Raw genomic sequence first — 26291 nt, forward strand, 5'->3', positions numbered from 1 at the left:
ATGATTGATTTAACCTACCCTATAGAGAGAACCACATATCCATTAGCTCTGGGAAGGGGAATGGGTTGTGTTACAAACTAGTTGGTTTTAGCTACAGGTAACAGCAGTTCCTCTTAGAAGGGTATGTATAGTAGAGGAGGCTCCAATCTTTAGCTATGCTTGTATTGGCTATAAACCTACATTATGTAGGCCTAAATGTGCAAGTTGGGTTTGGATAACATGTTTCTAGCTCAGAGCTACGTAAGCAAAAAGGGGAATTTATTGGCTCCCATAACTAAAAAAATACATGGATGCAGCTGGATTCAGGCTGAGCTGGATTCAGCACCCAGGCAATGTCATTGAGGCTTTATTTCTCTTTGTCTTTTGACTTTGCTTATGTGTTTGAATTCTGAGTCACCGAGAATGCTTTTAGCTGGAAGTAACAGAAGTCCTGAGAGTAGCCTAACAGTGAAAACAATTCTCACATAATGAGAGGTCTCCAGGTAGGTGCTTCCAGGTTGTTTCAGTGGCTCAAAAATGTCATCAAGTATCAGGTTCCTCACATCTGTCCCCTGCTCCTTTCTGGTTTTAGCTATAGGTAAGGGCAGAGCCTCTTAGAGGGGTGTGTGTGGTACGGGAGGCTGTAATCAAAAAAGTTTTTTCAGGGCGCCTGAGTGGGTCAGTTGATTGAGCATCCAACTCTTGATTTTGGCTCAGATCATAATCTCACAGTTTCGTGAGTTTGAGCCCTGTGTCAGGCTCTGCACTGGCTGGAAGGGTAGAGCTTGCTTGGGATTCTCTCTCTCTCTTCCTCTCTCTCTGTCTCTCTCCCACTTGTGCTGTCTCTGACTGTCTCAAATAGATTAAACTAAAAAAAAAAAAGTTTTTTTCATCCTTAGGCTTATTGCCTTATAAATGCAAGACAAGCTCCAACTCCAAGCATCCCATTCTTAAGCAAAATCAGGGGAAAGGGAAACAAACACTGGAGGGAGAGCTCTTCCTGCCCGACTCACATTATAAAAAATATTTTTAAAGGTTTTATTATCATTATTATTTTAAATAATTTATTGTCAAGTTAGCTAACATACAGTGTATACAGTGTGCCCTTGGCTTCGGGAGTAGATTCCCATGATTCATCGCTTACATACAGCACCCAGTGCTCATCCCAGCAAGTGCCCTCCTCAATGCCCATCACCCATTTCCCCACCCCTCCACCCTTCCCATCAACCCTTAGTTTGTTCTCTGTATCTAAGAGTCTCTTATCATTTGCCTCCCTCTCTGTTTGAAACTATTTTTTTTTTCAACGTTTTATTTATTTTTGGGACAGAGAGAGACAGAGCATGAACGGGGGAGGGGCAGAGAGAGAGGGAGACACAGAATCGGAAACAGGCTCCAGGTTCCGAGCCATCAGCCCAGAGCCCGACGCGGGGCTCGAACTCACGGACCGCGAGATCGTGACCTGAGCTGAAGTCAGAAGCTTAACCGACTGAGCCACCCAGGCGCCCCTGAAACTATTTTTTTTTTCTAACTCTCACATTTTATCAGGAAAGGAAATCTTTTCCAGAAACTCCCCAGCAGACACACTTCTACATCTCATTGTAAAAATCTAGGTCATGTGGCTACCTCCAGCAGCAAGAAGGGCTGGGAAGTCAAATGGCTGACATTTCTAGTTTCTCGTGGAAGATGGACTCTACCACCACAGAAGAAGGGAGAAGGGAATAGCTATTGGGTCGTCAGCCAACATGCCTTCCAAGGTTCTAGTCTTCCATTCTCAAAACCTGGCAAGCAAGAGAATTACCAGCATTCTCCACAGCATCATTTCATACTATATTGTTTCCCTTCTAGTAACTGATATTTAGTAAAATCTCATTTAATTTTAGCTCTACAAGCAACAATGTATTTAAGCAGTCTGTGTTGATCAGTCTCTCAGTAATTTTGTTTGTCTGAAGCTAATTCTCTTTAGATTCCTCAGGAAGGGCTTGTGGAAGCAAAATTTTATTTCCCCTTTTGCCTGGATGCCTGAAACATTTCTTTTCTTTTTTTCTTGAAATTCAGTAATTTTAGTAGAGTATGCTTGTTATTGAACATTCTGAGGCAGTATTCTCAGGTATGCTCTTTCAAAATGTAATTTTACGTCTTTTTTATTTCAGGAAAGTTTTCTTGAAGTTTTTTAGTATTGATCTCTTCCCTTGCTTTGGTTTTTTCTTTAGGGACTCCTGTTACATGTATGTTAGATCCTTATCATCTATCCCAAATATTTGTCCCTTTATCTTGAAATTAAAAAAAAAAACACCTCTATTTCCTTTTTATTTTATAGTTATCCTTTTTTTACATTTTATTTCTCTTAAGGTATTACCTGTTAAGTTTCTTTGCTCTCAAATTCCTTTTAAGTTTCCATTCTGAAATGATTTTTCCCTTTATTTCTAATCATTTCCTGAGTTCTATCAAATGATTTCTGAATTTTTCTAATTCTGATATGTGTTCTTCTTTCATGATTTATATAACTTTCCTAGTGTCTTTTATCTTGTTTTGCAATGGGCTTGTTTTACTGTTTCTTGATATGTTTCCATTGTCTTTAAAGATGTTATTCTGTCTGGATTCTTTTTTCTTATAAAAGTTTTGTACGAGTTTGATGTTGATACTTTTCTGTTGCTCACCTTTGAAAAAATGGCTTTTCTGAACTTTTAGGAAGAGGTGAGGTTCAAACTGGCTTTCTAACCTCTCTGTTTCCTTTTCTATTGTTTTTCTGTAGTGTTCAAAAACTGGTGGCCAGCATTCTGAGATTTCCTGGTTTCTGTTTTGCTCTCCCAGTTTTGTCTGGACCTTTTCTCTTTTTCTCTATTGCTTCCACTCTGCTCAGTTTTAATTCCACCCCCAGCACTTTCTCCTTCTTGTCAAGCTCTGTCCCAGAAGGGACCCTGGCCAGTTGGTTTCAGGAGTCCATCGGGCATAGATTGCTTCAGCTCCTACAGACTTCATTGCTTTTGGAGTGGGAAAACTCCCTCCGCTTTCACCTCCTGTTCTCAGATTTGCCCTCTGATCCCCAGGAAATGCCTTTGGGCTGTATTGGAGTTTTCCTAGTCTCAGGTCTGTCAGTTGTGTCTTTATTCCCCTCTGCTTCCTCCCCTACAAATGACAATGCCATGTAACTCTTGAGGCTGTAGGTGCTTTGTCCCCACCCGCTTGCATTTTGGGGTTTGTAAGGATCTCTTAGCCCCATTTTCACTAAAATGTTATCATTGGGTTTGGGGTTTTACTGTCTAATTGATCTGTCACTTTTATGTCCTTTTATGTGGGAATTTGGGAGAGATTTCAAAATTGTGCTGTCACTCCCACCATTTTTCCAGAATCCCTCCTAGTATTATTTTTAAAGGGTCGTTCTTGATGTTATGTGAGGCAGAGACTGTAAGGTGTTGGAAGCAAGGGCCCAAAGCAGGGAGATGAGTTAGAAGGGCATTGCAGTAATGCCCTTCTAACTGAAAATCTAATAGTGACTTGGGCTGAGGTAAGGGGGCAGGTGGTGGTAATGGTGATGAGAGTTGGTTGGATTCTGGATATATTTTTAATGTAGACTCAGTGGGATTTTGTGATGGTTGGGTTTGTTGTATGTTAGGTTAAGAGTCAAAGATAACTCAAGTTTTTGACTGGAGCAAGTGGAAGGATGGTGTTCCCATTTACTGAAGTTGGAAGACTGCAAGTAGAGTAGTTTGGGCTAAGGGAGAAATCAGAGATCTTTTTTTTTTTTAATTTTTAACATTTATTCATTTTTGAGACAGAGAGAGAAAGAGAGAGAGAGAGAGAGACAGAATGTGAGCCAGGGAGGGGCAGAGAGAGAGGGAGACACAGAATCTGAAGCAGGCTCCAGGTTCTGAGCTGTCAGCAAAGAGCCTGACATAGGCTCAAACTCACAAACCGTGAAATCATGACCTGAGCCAAAGTTGGATGCTTAACCGAATGAGCCATCCAGGAGCCCCTTGAGGTACATGATAGACATCCAAGTAGAGATGTGGAATAGGCAATTGTTTAAATGGGATTGGGATTCAGTGAGAGATCTGAACTAGACATAAATTTGAGAACAAATAGATGGTATTTAAAACCATGAAACTGGATGAGTTCTCCTAGAAACTACAGATGGAGAAGAGAAGAGACCTGAGGACTGAGACTTGTTGGGTGGGGGGGGGGGCACTGTATGTTTAGGTGTTGGTACTATGCATCTAATTTCTGAACATTTCAATGCTTCCCCCCACCTTTCTTTTTCAGTTTATTTATTTTTTGTGTGAGAGACAGAGAGAGTGCATGTGGGGGAGGGGCAGAGAGGGGGACAGAGGATACGAAACAGGCTCTGTGCCGACAGCAGAGAGCCCAGTGTGGGCCTCGAACTCATGAATCGTGAGATCATGACCTGAGCCAAAGTGGGATGCTTAACTGACAGAGCCAGCCAGGTGCCCATCAACCTCTTTTTGCACAAAGTTTTAACACAAATACTGAAATTGGCACTTAGCCGGTTTCTAAGAAGTTAAAGGAAAAGCCAGGCTCAAGGATATTCCTTAAGACATACTGAGGACTGGCATGTTCAACATCTTTGCCACCTCTTCCTCTGTTCCACAGAGGCTGGAGTTTTTCCCATATCTCCTTATTGCTAGATGTTGTATGTGCTTGAGATCTGCAAGAGATTTCAGTTCAGAATTAAGGTAAGAGGGGGAGAGAGCCAACGCATATGCCATCCATTCTGCTGGAGGAGATCATAATAGAGGTAGTGTGCTTTTGTAGCTGCTGTTATGGCAGTGACATCCCAATTTGCCAGGCAGCACAGAGCCATAGATACTCAGCCTCGAGTGTTTTTGTTTGTCAGCCTTTCCAACTATTTGCAACTCATTTAATATCCCATAACAATTCCCTTTCTGCTTATACTAACTAAATTCTGTTTTCTGAACCTGAGCCATAACTAGTAAATTCCCTCAGTGGGTTGGTGCTTGTGATATAGATGTATGTGTAAACTCACTCAGGAGCAGGGAGTGTGTGTGTGTGTGTGTGTGTGTAATGTACACACTCAGGTAGGGAGAGAGGTTGTGTGGAGGCCCTGAAGGGCACTCATGGACAATTTTGGCATGTGTCCCATTAGAAGAAGAGGAAGAGGAGGACTCAAACAAGGAATTCATCATGCCCAAGCTCCAGGGCCAGCCTAGCGATGCTGTGCACATCTTTTGTGGCCCAAATATAGGATTGGTGTGGCCCTGGAAGTCTCACACAGTTACTGAAGCCCTGGAGGTCCGTGGGTGCCGGCTGCGGGGTCAGTACTTGCCCCCCAATTATAAGCAGCTGCAAGAAGACCTGGACAACAGTCCTCGAATCCAGCAGGCACTGACTCTGCAGCAGGCCTTGCTGGAGGTGAGAAAAGAGGTTTAAGCAGTGGGGTCATGCCCACTAATTCCAATCATAGCCACCCACCTCTGCCCTAAGCACCTTGTCTGTACCTAGGGCATGCTGTGGGAGGTGAAGGAATTCTGCAAGGAACATCACTGGATGACAGGCATTCATGAGTTCCTGCAAGCCTGGGGGCCTCAGAAGCTGGAGTCCATGAGAGGTTGTCCCATCAAGAACTACATGATGCTGGTGAGCCGCGTGAACATGTGGCAGACTGATGTCTCCAATATACCTAAGAAGTTGATCACAACAGGCAGATTGCTGCAGCTGAACTGCTATCACATACAGGCAGAGATGGGTGAGTGCTGCTTATCCTCTTTCCTTTCCTTCCACCTTCCTTATCTCATCCGCATGGCCCTCCTTGGGCCTGGAAATGTCCTTCAAGGACTTTTGGTGAAGGCCCCTCATTGGACCTCTAGAGCCTCCTAAAGTCCCAGGTCCCAGCCCCTTCCCTTTGCAAGTAAAGGTGTGATCATTACAGATGATAGCCTCTCCATCTGTTTTGGCGCTACTCATTCCCCATGCTCTGTGGGAAACATGTTTCTGTCACCTGACACTTTCTATTTTTCTGGCATGGAAGTAATTCAAACCAAATGTGAATGAGAAAAATCTTAGCCTACTCCTTAGGCTAGTGAGCTCAGTTTCTTTGCAGATATTCTCAGGAATCAAGAGTGCCCTTCCCCACACGCAGCAGAGTCAAAATTGACACTATAATTTGCATGTATAAAATGTTAGTCTCCTTAACTGATGTCCTCTTACTCTGTAGTCCTAACTTCTGCAGATGGCGAAAGAATGTATTCCAATTGAAAATGAAAGCACTTTTCATTTAAAGCAGCACTTTTGGTTTAACTCAGTCTATTTTGGGTATTTGGTCAATTCAAAATTCGTACTACAGTTCTGGGTTGTTTTTATTCTCAAGTGTCCTCTGCTCCTCTTCCTCCCCAAGGTGGCAGCTGGCATTGGAGAGGGCTGCTGGGCTGTGTGCTCTTCTTTGCTGGCTTCTGTCAACCCTTACTGAGGTGTGATATATCCATTCCTGGTCTCTGCCCTCCTTCTGACTTTGCTGCTTCTGGTGCAGCTATGGCCTGAGCTAGTGTAACTGTGTGTGTTCTCTTGGCTAGTAGGAGCTCAGAATGTCTACCTTTGCTAACTCAGCCCTGCATTGGATCCTGCTGGCTTTGCAGATCCATGGGATTTTAGTCAACCCTTCATTCCATCTTTGTCTTGGGCTGGCCACTCCCATAGCTTCTGCTTCAGGGTCCCTCACCCCTCTACATTGGAACCCATCCAGGCCCACTGGTTATTAAATCTCTATTATATCTTATGTATCCCCTGCCATTTGGAAGTTGTGGGGGACTTTGGAAGCATTGTATTTAGCCCTCTTTCTGCTGCAACACATCACATGATTTCTACTCTGCTATGGATATCTCATGTTAGCATGTGGGCAATCTGCAAGGTGGTATCTTCCCTAAGTTCCACATGGAAGGTGGAGCTGAAACCCATTCTGCAATCTGTTTCCTCCTCAACCATCTCAGTTTCCCTCTTGTCTCTTATCTACCCCCACTAGACCAAGGCCCAGTTGTTGGTCTCTCTGGGTCTCTGAGAAATCTGGTTTAAAACCTAGTTTTGGTCCTCTTCCCCCCCCCCCTTCCAATGGGAAGGATGTCTAATGCTATTGTTTACTAGCTAAAGTGTCTCTGCCTAGAAACTGGTCTTAGAAAGGTTCACAGTGGGGTAGATTGGGAAGCCATTGATTTGTACTTCTAGGAAACAGAAAGGTGGTTCCATTTTCTCACCTAGCTCCCAATAACCAATAGTGTCTGCTTCCTGCAGAGAGAATGTTCTATCAGACCCATGGTCCCCAGGGCTGCTTTCTTTATGAAGGTGGGTGGCTTTGGGTGGCTCTGAAAGAGATTTCTTGAAAGTCCTTGCCTGCCTCACCCTCCTTGTCTTTCCTTTTCAACAAATAAAAGCAATGCCAAATTATGTAGCTTTTGGGCCACAAACTCCCCACTTTGCCCTCCCTCAACCCCACCTAAATGTATAGGGGATTCAGGCTGGCATGGGAGGAACAGGGAGGGCCTGTGGTTAGCCTACCTTCTTTCTGACCTTGGCTTTGCTCCAATGTTGTTCAGGAAGCCTCTGTTCTTTCTAGTTTGTTAGATTCTTCGTCCTTAGTCCAAGATCAGCTGGCCTCTTGAAGAAGAACGGATGGAGAGAGAAAACCATGGGGTTCAGAATCATGGCTCTGCTTTTCACTGGCTTGTGTGACCTCAGGTCACTGTTCAGTTCATTTATTTGTAACATGGACATGATAATGCAGTCACCCACAGGGTTATGATAAGGAGGAGTAAATGAGATATTTTTTGCAGTGTTTTTAGCATTGAATGAGGCATGCAACAGGTGCTTAATTTTTTCATTTAACCTTATCCCCTTCTGTCTACTCTCATTCTTCTTGTGATCTAATTTTGTCTACTTGTCCTCCAACTCTGTTCGTCTTCTGCCTGGGCTTCCCTGCACTGTGAATGACATAATTATTCACTCTTGTGAGTTAGTGTTCATCATTTATTCTTCCCTCTCCCTAACTCCACCACATACAACCTGTCACCAAATCTCTTCCATTCTTCTACCTCCTAAATATCTCTCAAATCTGTCTTCCCATCCATCTCCAACTTCTAACCCCCAGCAGCCCTCTGGTATTTTCAGTCTGTCGCTGATTTACACCATATGATGTCGCTGTTGAGCTCCTTTCTGCCATCACCTGCCTGATACTGCTGGTCTAAAAAGCAGCACAGGGGTACCTGGGTGGCTCAGTCAGTTAAGCGTCTGACTTTGGCTCAGGTCGTGATCTCACAGTTTGTGAGTTTAAGCCCCATGTCGGGCTCTGTGCTGACATCTGAGAGCCTGAAGCCTGCTTCAGATTCTGTATCTTCCTCTCTCTCTGCTCTTCCCCTACTCACGTGCTGTCTCTCTCTCAAAGATAAAGATTTAAAAAAAATTTTTTTTTAAGCAGCACAATTGCAACAGCCTAGCTACTGCTAGAGGGCACAGGGATAGTCTGAAAAAGGAGATGTTCTCTTCCTTGTGTTCTGTTCAACCTTGGATCCCTCCATGGCTTCCCTCTCTCTTGGTTTTCTCAGTCTCATTTCTTGGTATTGAGTCCTATTGGTTACTTCCTTCGAAGCTCCAGATGGGTCATACCCAGTGTGTCTCAATTATCTGTCCCTGGAACTCACTACCTCACTTTCTAGTTGCAGAGATGCTCATAGAGGATAAGTCAGTTTATTTTCACCCCTCAAAACATAAAATAGAACAGAATGGCGCCAGGCTGCCTCAGTTTGACTATTTGCCCTGCCACTGTGTGATATACTTTTTAAGTTTTTATTTAAATTCTGGGTAGTTAACATACAGTGTAACATTAATTTCAAGTGTAAAATATAGCGATTCAGCACTTCTTTGCAGCACCCAGTGCTCATCACAAGTGCACTCCTTAATCCCCATCACCTATTTAAACAATCCCCTCACCCACTTCCCTTCTGGCAACCATCAGTTTCTTCTCTATACAGTTAAGAGTCTGTTTCTTGGTTTGCCTTTCTTTCTCTTTTTTTTTCCTTTGCTCATTTGTTTTGTTTCTTAAATTCCATGTAGGAGTGAAAACATATTGTATTTGTCTCTCTCCAACTGACTTACTTTGCTTAGCATAGTATTCTAGCTCCATCCATATTGTTGCAAATGACAAGATTTCATTCTTTTTATGGCTGAATAAGATGATATGATATAATTTATTTAACATAAATCATATATAATATAATAATATATAATATTTTATTCTATACACACACACACACCACATCTTCTTTACCCATTCATCAATGGATGGAACTTGGGCTGCTTCTATAATTTGGCTATTGTAGATAATGCTGCTGTAAACACTGGGATGCATATATCCCTTTGAATTAGTATTTTTGTATATTTTGAGTAAATGCTCAGTAGTGTGATTCCTGGATCATAGGGTAGTTCTATTTTTAACTTTTTGAGGAACCTCCATACTGTTTCCTACAGTGGCTGCAACAGTTTGCATTCCTACCAACAGTGTAATTGAGTTCCCCCTTCTCCACATCATCACCAAGACTTGTGGTTTCTTGTGTTGATTTTAGCCATTCTGACAGGTGTGAGGTGATATCTCATAGTTTTGACTTGCATTTCACTGATGATGAGTGATGATGAACATTTTTTTATGTGCCTGTTACCCTTCTGAATGTCTTTTTTTGGAAAAATGTCTATTCATGTCTTCTGCCCATTTCTTAATTGGATTATTCATTTTTGGAGTGTTGTGTTTTATAAGAATTATAAATTATTATTATAAATATAAATTAACTATGTTGTGTTATATAAAGAATTATATATATATTTTACATTTATCAGATATGTCATTTGCAAAAATCATCTCTATTCTGTAAGTTGCCTTTTAGCTTTGTTGATTGTTTTCCTTTGTTGTGCAGAAGCTTTTTATTTTGATGAAGTCCCAATAGTTTATTTTTGCTTTTGTTTCTCTTGCCTCAGAAGATATATCTAAAAAAAAGTTGCTATGGCCAATGTCAAAGAGGTTACTGCCTGTATTCTCTTCTAGGATTTTTATGGTTTCAGGTCTCACATTTAGGTCTTTAATTTATTTTGAATTTATTTTTGTGTATGGTATAAGAATGTAGTCTAGTTTCACTTTTTTGCATGTAGCTGTCCAGTTTTCCCACACTACTTGTTGAAGAGACAGTCTTTTTCCCATTGGATATTCTTTCCTGCTTTGTTGAAGGTTAATTGGCCATACAGCTGTGGGTTCATTTCTGGATTTTCTATTCTGTTCCATTGATCTATGTGTCTATTTTTATGCCAGTACCATACTGCTTTGATTACTAAATTACTGCTTTGTAATGTAACTTGAAGTCCAGAATTGTGATGCCTCCAACTTTGCTTTTCTTTTTCAAGATTGCCTTGGCTATTCTGGGTCTTTTGTGGTTCCATAAAAATTTTAAGATTGTTGGTTCTAGCTCTGTGAAAGATGCTATTGGCATTTTGATAGGGATTGCATTAAATGTGTAGATTGCTTTGGGTAGTATAGACATTTTAACAATATTTGTTCTTTGAATTCACAAGCATGGGATGTCTTTCCATTTCTTTGTGTCAGCTTCAGTTTCTTTCATCAGTGTTTTATAGTTTTCAGAATACAGATCTTTCACCTCTTTCGTTAAGTCTATTCCTAGGTATCTTATTGTTTTTGGTGCAGCTATAAGTGGGATTAATTCCTTAATTTTTCTTTCTGCTGCTTCTTTGCTGATGTATAGAAATGCAATAGATTTCTGTATGTTGATTTTATATCCTGAGACTTTACTGAATTTGTTTCTCAGATCTAGCAGTTTTTTAGTGGTCTTTTGGGTTTTCTTTTTTTTTTTAATTTTTAAAAATTTATCTATATATATAGAGAGAGAGCACATGTGCATGCGTGCAAGTGGGGAGGGGCAGGAGATTGAATCTCAAGCAGGCTCTACACTGTCAGTGCAGAGCTCAATGTGGAGGGAGCTGGAGGTGGGGCTTAAACTCAGGAACCATGAGATCATGACCTGAGCTGAAATCAAGTGTTGAAATTGAGTGTTGGACGCTCAATGGACTGAGCCACCCAGGTGCTCCTCAGGTTTTGTATATATAGTATCATGTCATCTATAAATAGTGAAAGTTTTACTTCTTCCTTGGCTATTTGGATGCCTTCTTATTTCCTTTTGTTGTCTGATAACTATGGCTAGGACTTCCAGTACTATGTAGAATAAAAATGTTGAGAATGGACTGTAGTGGAAAACCGCTCACTTTTCCCCCCATTTAGGATGATACTAGCTTTCAGTTTTTCATATATGGCCTTTATTATATTGAGGTATGTTCCTTCCAAATCTACTTTGTTAAGGGTTTTTATCATGAATGGATATTATACTTTGTCAAATGCTTCTTCTGCATCTAATGAAATGATCATATCGTTCTTTTATTAATGTGATGTACCACATTGATTGATCTGTGAATATTGAACCACCTTTGCAACCTAGGAATAAATCCCACTTGATCGAGGTGAATGATTTTTTTAATGTATTGTTGGATTCAGTTTGGTAGTATTTAATTGAGAATGTGTGCACATGTGTTCAGGGATATTGACCTGCAGTTCTCTTTTTTAGTGGTGTCTTTATCTGATTTTGGTGTCAGGGTAATGCTGCCATCATAGGATACATTTAGAAGTTTTCCTTCCTTTTCTATTTTTTGGAATAGTTTGAGAAGAATAGGTATTAACTCTTCTTTAAATATTTGGTAGAATTTGCTTATGAAGTCATCTTGTCCTGGACTTTTGTTGACATTATGTGATATTGATAAAGCTATTGAACCTCTCCTGAGGCTCAGTTTGCTTATCTGTAAAACAGGGACAATAATAGTATCTACCTCAAAGGGTTTTGTGAGTATTGAAAGGACTAACATAAGCAAAGTAGTTGACATTGCATATGGCATGTAGTAAGCAAGCATTCTATACTGTATTTCGTGGTATACTGCGTATCATATTTCTGTATTGTATTTTGCTGTCCTGGGCATATTTTAACATCTCTGAACTTAAGAGGTGTATTATGATTGATAGCATGTCAGAGTCCAGATGGCATTGTTTTTTTCTTTTTGCATGGTATATAAAATAATGATGCTTCTTATAATCAGTGTTACTTTAGTGGTGTTAGTGATTTGGTGAGGCATCATACTGGTGCTGTTCCTGCCCTTGGAAACAGTGGAGTTGCTCATATCACCAAAGGCAGCCTCCAATATTACCTTCTAAGCCCCATATCCACCTGACATCTTCTTTTTTCTTTTTTTTCTAATCCTTAAAAACAAAACGCAGATTACACATTCTTCTTGCTACTTCTTCTACTAGAGCAAAGCCACTAAGACTCCCCAAACAGAAAACTTTTATCTGGATAGGTTGTTCTACTATTCGTGAGCATGTCATTCCCGTGCCTTTACACGTGCTATTTCATCTGCTTGGCATGCCTTTGCTCCTGGAGCATTAGCTCCTCACAGCATTCAGCTCCAGTGTTCCCTGCTGGAGGAGGCCTTTCCCAGCTTCCTCAGGTCTCCTCTCCTTTCACTTGAAGAGGTGAGCACTTGAAGAGCATTTATCGCACTGGTTTGTGATTGTCCATTTGTTTGTCTATCTCTGCCACCATGTTGTGAACTTCTGAGGGTGGGAACATTTTCTGTCTCACCCACCCACTCTGGTCTCCCGGTGTCCAGCATAGCCTTTAGTAGCTGTGGATAGCACCAGTGGATAGCAGCTGGCCAGACACTGGGCGGGGGTCCAGTAAGTGTTCACTGAGTCAGGGAATCAATTTGTGGTCTGGCTTCCCCATTACCCCTCCCCCACTGTGGACCCACAGCACTTGACCAGCACCCCTCCTCTTTCATGTACCTCCTAACACCGAACCTTCTCCTGTCTTCAGAATCCAAGCTGGATGGCGTCAGGAAGGACATTCTTACACATGTACAGAATGAGTGCCGGACCCGCAGTCAGCAACTAATAACGGAGCTCACAGATTTCATGGAGGTCTTCCAAACCATCAACTCAGACATTCATACCATTGCACGGTGCTCCCAGAAGGTGGGCTTTTCTCATCCTTCCTTCCCAGCTTATCCAGGGGCCCATCTTGCTCACATGCTCAACACACTCTCTTCAGGTCTCTGCTGAGCTCCCATTGGGGCTTGATGCTTCTAAACTGTGCTCACATATGTGATCTGTCCTTACTAACTCTCACTCTGTTCTCGTGGCCCTCAGTTTCCTCATGTCAGGGAGAAGCCCTGGTGTGAGAGAGACTCTATGACAGTCAGCTAGGGATCTATCACCCTGTCATCAGGGTAATGAGTTGGTGGGGGAGGAGCCTGCTGTCTTCAGAGAGACCTGGGTCAGATGGGATCTGATCCCACAGTGCCCCTGATCCCAGTTGGGTAAAGGTGGCTGTTGGGGTCTGGGGCCCCTAGAAGATGGGAGCTCCCCTCAGAATGAGCCCAAACTGGTGCACAGGGTTGTGGGGGTGCCGGTCTCATGTTGTAGCCCCCTGCAGTTGAACCAGGCCAACGAGCAGTATGCAGAGCTGGAGAAGCGAATGGAATACATACGGGCACTCCACGAACTCATCCGCAACCACTTTAGCCTCTTTAGTGCTGAGAATGAGGCACTGGACATCTCGGTGAGAAGGCAGTTGGGGAAGTCACCCATGCCTCCCAGTCTCCCTCCCCCACAGCCGCACCTACCTGACCGCACTCCCCTTGCCCCACAGCTACTGGATGTGTGGGAGGCATTTCAATTTGAGAAAAGCCAGGCCTCAGAGTTCCTGATCAGCAAGCGACATGCCATTGTGCCCAAGCTGCAGCAGCTAATAGCAGCGGCACTTGTGGAGCTGGAAGGTCTGATTGAGAACGCCCTATCTGGCCCCTTCATGGACCCTGCGCAAGAACAGAGGAGCATGGAGCGTCAGCTCATTTCCCTGGAGCGTCAGTTCCAGAACACAGCCAGTCACCTCAGTGAACTGCACCATGCCTATGCCACTTTCACCGGTACTGAGGATCCCTGCTCCCTCTACCACCATCCTGTGAGAGACCCATCAACTGAGATAAGGGTCCTGTATCCTGAGTGTCCCTAAGCAAGTCTCGGGAATCACATACCTTCATTTTAGTCTCTTTTATAAATGAAAATTACAGGACAGAATCTTTGTACATTGGCTATGTTAAGGGCTCTGCTTAGCGGGGGAAGACAGAGGGCTCACAGTCTGGTAGGGAAGGCAAATCGGTGAATGTTACATTAGAATGTGATGGGGCTGAAGGGCTAAAAGCCTCTGCAGGGGAAATGTAAAGGTGCCCTCATTGTAGTCCTTAGCCGATCCAGCCCAGTCCTGTACCAGGCTGCAGGTCCCAGCTAAAAATAGGTCTTGATAAGTCATAGCCCCTGCTTCCAGCCAATGTAGTGTAGAGGGGCAGCTGCCGAGGGTCTCCCTGGCCCACAGAGGAGACCAGGGCAGAACTATTGGTCTTAGCCCTCTGTACAAAGGGGTGCAGCTAGACTGGTTCCCTTCTGCACATTAAGAACTTTGTGGGCTCAAGTTTCTCCTTTCAGATTCAGTCACTTCTTTTGGTTACTTTTATCCCCTGGAAGGGCACACTGCTTCTGAGTTGCCTCTTGGCCAACTACCAACTATTACCAACTCTGCCTGTGGGCATCCCTAGTTCCAGGGCCGTTTGGCCAAATGTAGGGTGGAGGGGACACCTTGGGACCATCCTTAAGCAAGGGACTTTTTTCTTCAGCCAAGTATGGAGAGACCCTCTAACTGACATAGACCACAAACCTTAAACTTTCCTCTAGGGATTGGGTATGTTTGTGAAAAGGCAGAGTAGGGGCCTCAGGCCTTGTGATGCTAGGCCCAGGAAGCCCGAGAGCATGCTTTTATTTTAGTTCCATCGTCCATCCCTAGCTCTTCACCAAACTCCCAGCTTTTGTTAAAATAATCCAGGATCTTAAAGCTAGATTATTAATACTATTCTATATTTTCCATTATGTATCTTATTTTAATTAATACTTTAAAAAAAAGTTTATTTTCAGAGAGAGAGAGAACACAAGTAGAGGAGGGACAGAGAGAGGGAGAGAGGGAGAGTCCTGAGCAGGATCCACACTGTCAGCGCAGAGCCTGACACAGGGCCTGAACCCATGAACCATGAGATCATGACCTGAGCCAGAATCAAGAGTTGGACACTTAACTGCCTAAGCCACCCTGGCACCCCAATCTTAATACTTTTGACATTTGCTTGGTTTTATAACCAAGTTATCAACTATTTTCACATATAAGGTTTACTGGTTTTGTTTACCCACTCCCCCCTTTTTTTTTTAATCAAAGTATGGTTGACAACCAATGTTACAGTAGTTTCAGATGTACAAGATAGTGATTTGACAAGTGCTTCTATACATTCTGCTGTGCTCACCACAAGTGTAGCCACCATCTGTCACCATACATCGCTATTACAGTACCATCAACTATATCCCCATGCTGTGCCTTTCATCCCCGTGACCTTTCCGTTCCATAACCAGGCGCTGTAACTCTCCCTCCCCTTCACCCATTTTGCCCAACCTACCACCTCCCTCCCCTCTGGCAGCTCTCAGTTTGTTCTCTGCATTTATGGGTCTGTTTTCTGCTTTTTGTTTTGTTTATTCACTGGTTTTGTTTTTTTAGATTCCACACATGAATGATATCACATGGTATTTGTCTTTCTCTCTCTGACTCATTTCATCTAGCATAATGCCCTCTAGGTCCATCCATGTTGTTGCACTACCATTTTTAGAAATACCCCATCTTTTCATTATTTTCATTCTTTACTTAAATGGCAGCAATATTTCTTTGAGTATTTATTTTTTCTAAGAAGGGAGTTAGAGGTGTTAAAATTTCTAAGTTCTTTATGTCTAGGATGACTTTATAATGTCCTTATATCACAGATTGGCTAGATATTGAATTCTGAAGCCACAGACATTTTTTTCTCCAAACCTAGGATATTGCATCATTGTCTTCTGATATTTAGCATTGTGGGCCAATCTGTTATCAATCTGATTTTTTTTTTTTCCTGGGCAGGTAATCTGTTTATCAGTTATTTGATAATGGCTCTTAGATTTGCTCTGGTCTCCTTCCAGAATTCATACTTGAATATTGGATTTTCTGGATCTCTTCTCCATTTCTTTTATCTTCAGCATCATTCATTCCTTTATTCTGAATTCTGAGGAAATATCATGAGCTTATCTTATAAACTTCCATTTTTCTTGGCATCTACTCTGTAATTTCCGTTGCATTTAGAAGTATACACATATTATATGTATACGCATGCTTATGTGCACATGTATATGTATATAAGTGTATGCATATGTGAATATATACCTGAGTATATTTCCTAGCCCTGTCTACTGAAGAGACTAAGAAGCAAAGACACTCCAACAGCAAGAAGCAACTTTGTGTCCTGGTCTTAGTTGCTAATATCATTCCCTACCAGGGCTCCTCAGAAAATGGGTGACTCCAGGGCTGTCACAGGGTAGGTACAAGATGAGTCTAGAATATGTTTTTAAGGTCTTGAGGACACAGAAGGGATGCCAACTGTCCAAATCTGAGGCAATTTTAGCACTGAAGTACAAAGTAAACTATTGGAAAAATAGGAATTTATGATCCACACTGATAATAAGTAGATACATAAGTGAGGGAGAAATGAGGACTTGCACTTACAATAGAATGCCGAGAGCCAACTGATAAATGTAGAAGGAGAAAAATTGGAGGGAAAAATCATCATTTTGCAAACATTCTGGTAAATGTTGGATCAGGTAAAGTCATCAGTGGAGCAGATTCGATGAGATGTAGAATATTTGCACAGTCTTAGAGATTCTCCTACAGAGACTACTTATTAGTTGCAAGGGAGGGGAGAAAAAACACTAGCAATTATTTAGTAGAGAAATTGGGCAACATTTTGACCAGGTGATCAAAGTTAACATCACCAATGAGAGACAGACATCATGTGCCTCCAAACATGATACCCAAAGGACACAACATTACCTATTCAGTAGTCCAGCTGAGAATGAATAACTTCAGTCATGAAAAGAATCATATAAACACAACATGAGGAACTTTCTGTTAACAAAAAAGGGAGAAAAGGGTCAATATACTTCAAAAATGTCTGTTAGAAAAGATTAAAGCTATGGGGAATGTTCTAGATTAAAAGAAGTTAAAGAGACATGACAAGTAAATGTGGTACTTGATTCTGGACTGGGTGCTGTAGTTGAGGGGGAAAATGCTATAGGACCTTATTAGGTCAATTGACAACATTGGAACATGGACTATAGGTTAAAGAATTGTATCAATATAATATATGAAGTTGATAATTATAGTTATATAAGAGAATATCCCTATTCTTAGGGAATACACAGTATTTGGGGGATAAATAGGGCCATGATATATGTAACTTACACTTAAATAGCTCAGTAAAGAATTATGTGTTGGTGTATACATATGCCCATATACATACAGAGCCTGTAAACACAAGTGATAAAGAAAATGGGTAAAATGTTAACAAATGGTATACATCTATTCTTTTTACTGCTCTTTCTTGCAACTTTAAAAAATTTGAAATCACTTCTAAATAAAGTTTTAAAATGCAATGAAACTTACTGAGTAGATACCACAGCAAATGTGTGTCAGAGGATATTTGCTGTTAATCCTCAAGAGTGTATCTTCTCACGTGTCTGGGGATACAATGCCTGCTCTTTTTTTTTTTTTTAATCTTTTTAACGTTTATTTATTTTTGAGACAGAGAGAGACAGAGCATGAATGGGGGAGGGGCAGAGAGAGAGAGAGAGAGACAGACAGACAGAATCTGAAGCAGGCTTCAGGCTCTGAGCCATCAGCCCAGAGCCCGACGCAGGGCTAGAACTCATGGACCGCGAGATTGTGACCTGAGTTGAAGTTGGACGCTTAACTGACTGAGCCACCCAGGCGCCCCAATGCCTGCTCTTTCTTACAGAGGAAGTTCTTCACTTGTCCAAGATTTGATGTTGAGACAACTGCTGTCAAAGATTATATGAGTATCTAGCCAGATCTTTTGAGTTCAGACAAAGGAAGATTGGAAGGGTTTAAATTTACTATCATTTTTTTTTTTCTGGTCAGATGAGAGCTTTGATAGCCTGATAGTGATTCTCAGTCTTTCATTATTCTGCTCTCCATGATGGATGATGCTTACACATGTAAGATTCATGATTCCCATCATTTGGGTATTATTTTATCCCTTTTTATCTCACTGAAGAAAGTATACTGGAACTCAGATGAATGAGAATGACAACTTTACTGTAATATCCTTGAGTCTAGTCAGATATATTTTAAGTAAATTACAAATCTCAGTACCATAACTATTATTAACTGCAAATTGCTTTTGACACATATCTCACAACCAAATATAAATAATTGGTCAAGGATTATGCAGCAGCTTATGAGATGAAGGGAGGGAATAATGACCAGAAGTACACAAAATAGGAAGCATCACCATTTACCCCTTATGGTCCTCTCTATAGACCAGATATTTTTTCATATGCATCTCACTGGATTTATTCATTTGTCTAACAGGTATTCCTTGAGTGCCTATATTGTGCACCAGGCTTGAGGTATATCAATAGATAAATAACATCCCCCCCCCACCCACCCTCATGGGCCCAACATTGTAGCAGGGAGAGAAAGACAACAAATTATAAACATAAAATATAACCAAATTATGGAGGCACCTTGGGTGGTTTAGTCAGTTAAGCATCTGACTCTTGATTTCAGCTCAGTTCATGATCTCATAATTTGTGGGATCAAGTCCCACGTTAGGCTCTGCACTGTCAGCAGAGCCTTCTTGGGATTCTCTCTCCCTCTCTCTTTGCCCCTCCCCTACTTGCACACAGCTCTCTCTCAAAATAAATAAATAAACTTAAAAATATATGTATGTATCTAACCAAATTATGGAGTACATTAGAAGGTGATAAGTGGCATAGAAAAAAGAATAGAGAAGGTAAGAGGTGTTGAGAATGCCAGAGAGGGTAGAAAGCGGTTTTTAACGGGTTGAGCTACACAGGCCTCATGCAGATGGACTTGAATTTGGTGAAGAAGTGAGGTATATGGTTTTCTAAGGGAAGAGTGTTCCAGAAAGAATGAGCTACCAGTCAGAGGCTCTCAGCAGGAGAGGGCATACCTGGGGTGTATACAAGCATCAGCAAAGAGCCTGGTGTGTCTGGAGCAGAGTGAGATGGAAACTAACAGAAGAGGAACCCTTCCCTTTTGCTGCCATCACATTTTCCCAGATAGCCTTTCCTTGGAATAACTATCTCTTAGATGGTCCCCACCTACAATAGTCCCCACTGGACAATTTTGGACACCCCATCCCTGGCACTTTCAGGGCCTTCCTTCCTGCCATTATGGGCTCTTGACAGACAACTCCCTGTCGTGCCCCTCCCCTGCATCCAGCCCAGGCCTTAACCTACCCTGTCCCTCAGGGGAGGAGAGTCCTGTGCCCTTGCCAGTCTGCGGGACCCGTCCAATCGTGCAGCAGCAGCGCATCTGGCACCTGTACCGAGTCATCTCTGAAAACATCAGTGAATGGAAGTGCATGGCTTTTGCCAAGGTGCTGACACCCTTTCTTGGAGCCCCTGCCTCAGAGTGGAGAGTCTGCAGGGGTGGGCGGGGAAGAGTATCCAGCTAACAGTGAGCCTTCCTCCCTCCAGTTCAGCATGACTATCGCCCAGGAGAAGACAGATGGCTGGCTGACAGAGGCGGCCCGGCTGAGCACGACCCTGGGGCTGCACAGCCCGGTTCTGCAGCGCTGTATGCACATGCTGGAGGAGTTTCGCATCTACCTGCCAATACTTAGCAGGCTGGGCAGCTTCCAGCTGCAGAACTTAAACTTCCAAGTCCTCCTGCGAGGTGTGTTTTGGGTAGAGTCAGAGGGGAGGGGAAGGGAAGTACAGGGGGATTAGAACAATGTAAGGACTCAGTTCCCTGCTGCTCCTGTAGGAAACACCTTTCCTCCCTGGGTTGCTCCCTGCCTTTGCCCCACAGGGATAAACATTTCTAACCTCATGCACACCATGTGAGTCTCCTCTGCTGACTTGGGCTAAACTCAAGCTACAGTCTTAGCTCTGGGCTCTGTGTTGTGTTCTGGACCCTAGGTTCTGGGTTCTTGGCTCTATGTTGTGCTTTGAGATCTGCTGTCTGGGAGCTGGGCTGGGCTGGGCTGGGCTCAGGGTTGCAGATCTGGGCTCTAGGATATGGGCTGGATTCTGCCATGTACTGAGTGTTGCTCTGACTTGTCCCCTCTACCTCCAGCCTTAGGGCTGGGCAGTCTTCAGAACACGGAACTCCTAACACTGGGCCAGCTGCTAACTTGTCCGCTGCTCGAATTTGCAGATCAAATCAATCAGGTGGGGCCCTCCAGAGAGAAGGAGTTGATCCAAGCCCAGAACCTATGTGCTAAACTCTAATAGAGCCAGTTAAGTCCCAGCAGCCCCTTGAGACAGGGGACAGTAGATACTGGCTTGTGGGTGGGAAGGCGGGAGGTTGAAATTTTGGTCCTGCCTGGGGGGTGTGGGGATCTGATGGGTGGTCTCAGACTCTGCCTGAGAGCATGCCCCACCCCCAGAAGGAACTGGGTGGCAGCCCCAAATTTGTGGGCACACAGGATGGCAGATGTCCTCCAACACTTGCCCTGTTCCAATATGAACTGATTAAGGCACTATCTGCTCAGCTGAAACCTTGCAAAAGAGTAGGCTTCAAGGCAGCAGCCCTAGGTCAAAGTATGCTGCTGATGCTACCTGAGGCCAAATGGTCCCACTCTACATTTCTGAGACTTCCATTCCCCTGAGCCCTAGCCCTGGAGTCCCACTTTCAAGGCTATCCCCTGAGCCATCACCCAGTGCTGGTTCCTGAGACCCAGCTGTTCCAGATTTGGCAGTGTGAAAACGAACAAATCCGTGCCCAAGAAACTCTCCGGCGGCTGCAGCGGGTCTGGGAGGCACGCCAGCTGCGACTGATGAACTTCATCCTGTATGTACCCTATGAGCCCCCCGCCTTGGAGCGCTCCAAAAGGCAAATGTTCCATAGCCCCCAGTGGGAGGTGGTGAGCAAGGATAGCGGCACCTTCATCCTTTCAGGTGAGACCCAGCTCTTGTTGTCCAGTTATAGCCCTCTGCTAGGGGCCACATTTGTCCACCACATCCACACAACCCTGCCCAATCTGGCTTCTCTAGCCAGGGCCCCATCCTTACTGAGCAACCTGAGACATCTGTTCTGAGACAGTTCTTCCATGTAGCACCTGTATAGTCTTAATCTTGGGAGCCCCCTGCTCCCTCCCTCCTACCCAATGCCTGGCCCTTTCAGCAAAGGTCCTTCCCTTTCTGGGTGGACTAAAAAAATCCCTCACAGTCATGTCTCTCCATTTTCCAGTGCTCTTTCCTCTATATTGCATCCTGTTGTCGGATCTCTTGCCCCATTCATTCACTCTTTTGTCATTCCTGCATCAAACCTACCTGCCTTCTCAGAGCCAAACACAAGAGACCTTGAGATTTACAGTCCAAGTTCTGTCCTCTAGGAGCTCCTAGTCCAGTGAGAGAGGATGATAGAATAGAGATAAGTGCATGATGGAGAATTTAACTGAGGGCAGTAGAATCTCAGAAAGAGGACTAGCTTCAAAGGATTGGGGAGAGTCAGAGGAATCTTCCTTTCCCGTAGGTAAAGGCCTCATTGCTGACTCCTGAAGGAGCAGAAGTTTGCCAAACTTACAAGGAGAGCAGGGCATGCTGAGCAGAGAGAACAGCATATGTACAGGCACCCAAGATGGTATAGTTAGGGAACTGCCAGTAGAGGAGAAATTGTCTTATCCAATCCACTTGAAACTCAACTGGCAAATTCAAAGTTAGCTAAATAGATCATAAAATATGAGATATACATGGCTTAAAATTTTTACTTTAGCTTAAAACATATAAAAACCTTTTAGCCTAAGGACAAGGGCTTGACCTTGATTTGCAGTCGACTGATAGAAGTTCCTCACTGCCTTTCCTGCATTAATGCATTGTCCGCCATTTCCACTTTCAGCTTCTGTAAAGTTGAGCAGTGACATGAAGACACTTGTGAAGTTGCTGGAGTCCAAAATTTTTCTAGATGTTATTATAGTTTCCCAAGTTTTAAAAATTGACTGGCCTAGGGGCACATGGTGGCTCAGTCAGTTAAGCAACTGACTTTGGATCTCGGCTCAGGTCTTCATGTCAGGGTTGTGAGTTCAAGCCCTACATTGGGCTCCCTGCTGGGCGTGAAGCCTACTTAAAAAAAAAAAATTGGGAGTATACCTAATTTAATATCATGTTTTTATCAGCTCACCTTTACTGAAGGTTTTCCATAGTTTCCATAGAACCAGCAACTCTTCCTCACCCATATTTCAGTGGTTAACATAATATGAGATCAAATTCTGTAATTAAGATTATAACTCACATGGACAGGCTTTAAACACACTCTGACTCTAGGAGAGCATACTTTGCAACTAGTGGAAGAAAAAATGTTTGAGTCTTCTAGGGAATAGCTTGAGAACTGAGTTTCAGTATAATTTGGGTATTCACCACCCCTGCCCTTGCCCCATCTGCCTGCCAGCTCCGCTCAGCTAGAACCCACTCTTCCTCAGATTACAGCAGCCTGCAGGATTCTATCCAGGAGAGTCTTCAGGTATTGTTCAAGATCCTGGCCATCCAAAAGTCAGGAGACTTAAACAAAATAGCTTTGGAGTGGGTGACCATCATGCATAGCCTGAGTGAGTGCAGGCCTCTAGCCTGGAGAGTGGGTGGGATCTAGGACAGGAATGCCCAGAGGGATGGGGTGAGAGGTGGGGGTTGGGTGGGGGAAGACCAGAAGGACCGAGCCAGGACCTTCTTCCTACTTCTTGGGCTCAGGTGACCAGGTGAAAGTTTATTCACAGGACAAGTTTGCTCTCCAAGGAAGGTCCCTGGGTCCTGCTGAGTATTTGGGGGTGGGGCACCCTGGAGAGGTCAGGGTCAGCTGGACCTTGTGGAAGCTGGAACCCTAGCCTCCCTCCAGTGATCCTCTGGTGTTCACACAGGTGCCCTGCTGGAGGTGTGGGTGACTTTCCAGCAGAAGTGGATTTTTCTGAATAAAGTTCTGTATGAGATGAAGATCGAGTTTCCTAGTTCCAACCTGGTAGGAAAGAGGGGTGAGGCAGGTGGACAAGGGCTACTGCATAGTGGGGCTTATCATGGGAGGGGGAGCTGCCCTCACTTTTAACCCCTCCCTCACTGCAGAACTCCCGGTTCAAGGCCATGGATGATCAGTATCGGATCCTGATGCAGACCTCTGTAGCTGACCCCCTGGTTCTGTCACTTGTAGTGCCCAGCATCAAGCGGAGCCCTCACTTCCGAGGCCAGCAGCTACAACAACTGCTGCAAGCAGGCTCGGTGGAGCTGGAGGGCATCATCATGGCCCTGGAGACCGTGCTTTATGGGGTGTGTGCTGACTTCCCCCGCCTCTTCTTCCTCAGCAATAGTGAGCTGGTAGCCCTGCTGGCTGCCCCCCTGGAATCATGTGAGGCCCAGCTCTGGGTACGACGCTGCTTTCCTCATGTGTATGCTGTGAGTTTCAATTCCAGCCTGACTGACAAAAACACGGATGACCGGGACTCAAGCCCAAAGCCATCTACTCAGGTGGAGGCATTTGCAGTGCTTGGGGCGGGTGGGGAGGAGGTGAAGCTGCAGGGGTCTGTTCCTCTGCATCCAGATCTCCCCAAATGGCTGGCCCATCTGGAGAAGTGCCTGCGTTTGGCACTTGTGCACATGCTGCAGGGCTGTGTGGCTTCCCGTCTCGCTCTGGGCCCGTCCCTAGATGAGGCCTTCAAGCAGCTGCCCCAGCAAGGCCAGCTGCCCTTGCAGCTGTGTGTCCACCACTGGCTAGACTTAGTCCAGGCCTTCCCTTGGCAGTGTGTGATGGTGGCGGAGGAGGTGGTATGGTGGGCGGAGATGGAGGAGGCTCTGGTAGAGGGGAGGACCCTGGCCATGGTCCCCACGCATGTGTGCAAGCTCGAGGCACTGGTGCATTTTATACGGGCTCACAGGGCCTCCCAGGGTGGGCAGCCCCTGTCTTCTGTCCGCCAGACCAGCCTGCTCAGTGCTCTGTTGGCCATGGCAGTGACTCACCGGGATATAGCACAGCTGTTGCAGGAGCACCAGGTCAGTGATCTGACAGATTTCCATTGGGCCCGCCAACTCAAATACCACCTGGGTTCACCTCACATCGTCCCCCAGAAACCCCTGCAGAGTCTCAAGACTATTGCATCTACTGAGACTTCTCTGTCACCAGCTGCATGCTGGATAGATGTGCTGGGTCGGTCCTTTCTGTACAATTATGAATACCTGGGTCCCAGACTAGGGTCTCTACCCAGCCTGCTGCCCGAGCGGCCAGCCCTGGTGCTGTTATTGGCCTTGGAAGAGGTGGCCTGTGGGGCTCTACTGGGCCCTGAAGGAGTGGGCAAGACAGACATGGTGAAGAGCATGGCACAGGCCCTGGGACGCCAGCTGGTGACAATGCCCTGCCTGCCTCAGACAGAAGCCCAAAGCCTGAGCAACTACCTGAACGGGGCCTTGCAGGGTGGTGCCTGGCTGCTGTTGGAGGAGGCTCAGCGCCTACCCCTCGGCTTGCTCTCTGCCCTGGGCCAGCGCCTCACTCAGCTGCACCACCTCTGTGCCCCACTGTACCAGGAGGCCTCCCGAAGTACCAGCACTGTTGACCCCACACACCCCCAGCTCCTGGGCAGTGGCTTCTTTGAGAAACATCACGTGTACATACGCCTTTGCTATGGCTGTTTCCTGACGCTGCGTTCCCTGAGTCCTGCTGTGCCTGCCAACCTGCACCTGCTGCTACGGCCTGTGGCACTGACACTGCCTGACTTGCAGCAAGTGGCAGAGCTGACCCTGCTGGGTGCAGGGATGCGGGATGCCTCCCGCATGGCTTCCCGCTTGTCTAAATTCTTCTCCCTAGGGCGTGAGCTGGTGTCTGCATCCCTGCCCTGCCGCTTGCCATTGCTCAAGCAGGTTCTGGAAGACACGATACAAGACTTACATGTGACCAAGGAGCCCAAGTTCCAGCAGCCCCACAGCCTAGCTGTCAATGAGGAGGCTGCCCTATTGCGTGCCCTGCTACGCTCACCACTATTCAGCATCCTCAGTGGTGTCCACCTGCACAACCTCCAAGAGCTGCTCTGTGGGCTCTTCCCTAATGCCCGCCAGGTGTTGGCAGAGCCTGTGACCCACACGCTGAGGAAGCCATTGCTGGTGGAGGAACTACAGCAGATAGGCCTCCATCCCAGCCCTGATATTTTGGGATCCCTGGAGCAGCTGAGCCAGGCTCTGAGCCGGGTTTCAGGTGTTTTGCTCCTGGGCCCTGCAGGCAGTGGCAAGACCACTTGTTGGCACACCTTATTTAAGATCCAGAATCGGCTGGCAGCCAGGGAGGACACCTCAGCTCAGGGCTGCCAGCCTGTGGAGATCACCCACCTGTATCCCAATGTCCTCAGCCCCCAGGAGTTCCTGGGATGGCTAGAGGGCCCCTGCTGGCACCATGGCGTCTTCCCCAGGCTGTTTCGTGCAGCCAATCCATGTAAGGCTGCCGGCCCAAAGGGGCCACCACAGGAATCGGTGGGTATCCAGCACTGGATAATATGTGATGGAGTCGCCAGTGCTGCCTGGCTGGACTCTATCACTTGCCTTCTGAGCGATGCCCCCCAGCTCAGCCTTCCCAACGGGCAGCAGATAGCACGACCCCCAGGTACTTTTCTCCTGATGGAGGTGGGAGATGCAACAGGTATGTCCCCCAAAGTGGCAGGCCGGTGTGCCCTCGTCTGGTGTGGCGGGGAGCAGACTTGGCAAAGCATGCTTAGTGTTCTGATGGCAACCCTGCCCCACGAGTACCACCTGCAACCCCAGACAGTCACTGAGCTCAACCGCCTGGCTCAAGCACTGGTGCCAGCGACGTTCCGATTCCTCACCCGGCAGGGCGCCAGCTCTCTGCTGCAGGTTCATGGGCAGCAGGCCGTTTGCCCAGGTGTGGCCGAAGTGACCAGCCTGGCCCGTATCTTGCGTGGTCTGCTTGGCCCCCACCTGCGCATAGATGAAGGGGAGAAGGCACATGTCTCAGGTGAGGGAAAGAGAAGGGATGGCTTGGGACAAGGGGCCTTGAGGACAGCTGGCATACAGCTGGTGCCTGGGGTCTGGGTTCCTTAGTCGATAT

General features: G+C 45.2%; 1 protein-coding gene across 1 annotated transcript in view; it reads left to right on the forward strand.

The window, feature by feature from the left end:
* Positions 1-26291, forward strand: part of DNHD1 (dynein heavy chain domain 1) — an 80026-nt gene that overhangs the window by 25549 nt on the left and 28186 nt on the right. The window contains exons 10-20 of the mRNA XM_047071485.1: positions 5102-5367; positions 5458-5701; positions 12915-13072; positions 13533-14025; positions 19511-19638; positions 19739-19937; positions 20340-20434; positions 20956-21163; positions 22684-22809; positions 23116-23213; positions 23315-26198. Of these exons, the coding sequence (XP_046927441.1) occupies positions 5102-5367; positions 5458-5701; positions 12915-13072; positions 13533-14025; positions 19511-19638; positions 19739-19937; positions 20340-20434; positions 20956-21163; positions 22684-22809; positions 23116-23213; positions 23315-26198 (4899 nt within the window). The remainder of the gene's footprint in view (positions 1-5101; positions 5368-5457; positions 5702-12914; positions 13073-13532; positions 14026-19510; positions 19639-19738; positions 19938-20339; positions 20435-20955; positions 21164-22683; positions 22810-23115; positions 23214-23314; positions 26199-26291) is intronic.

This window comes from Lynx rufus, unplaced genomic scaffold (assembly GCF_022079265.1).
Source record: "Lynx rufus isolate CCGP_SWC_20201006 ecotype Redwood Valley unplaced genomic scaffold, mLynRuf1.p SCAF_9, whole genome shotgun sequence".
In the NCBI taxonomy this organism is placed as follows: domain Eukaryota; kingdom Metazoa; phylum Chordata; class Mammalia; order Carnivora; family Felidae; genus Lynx; species Lynx rufus.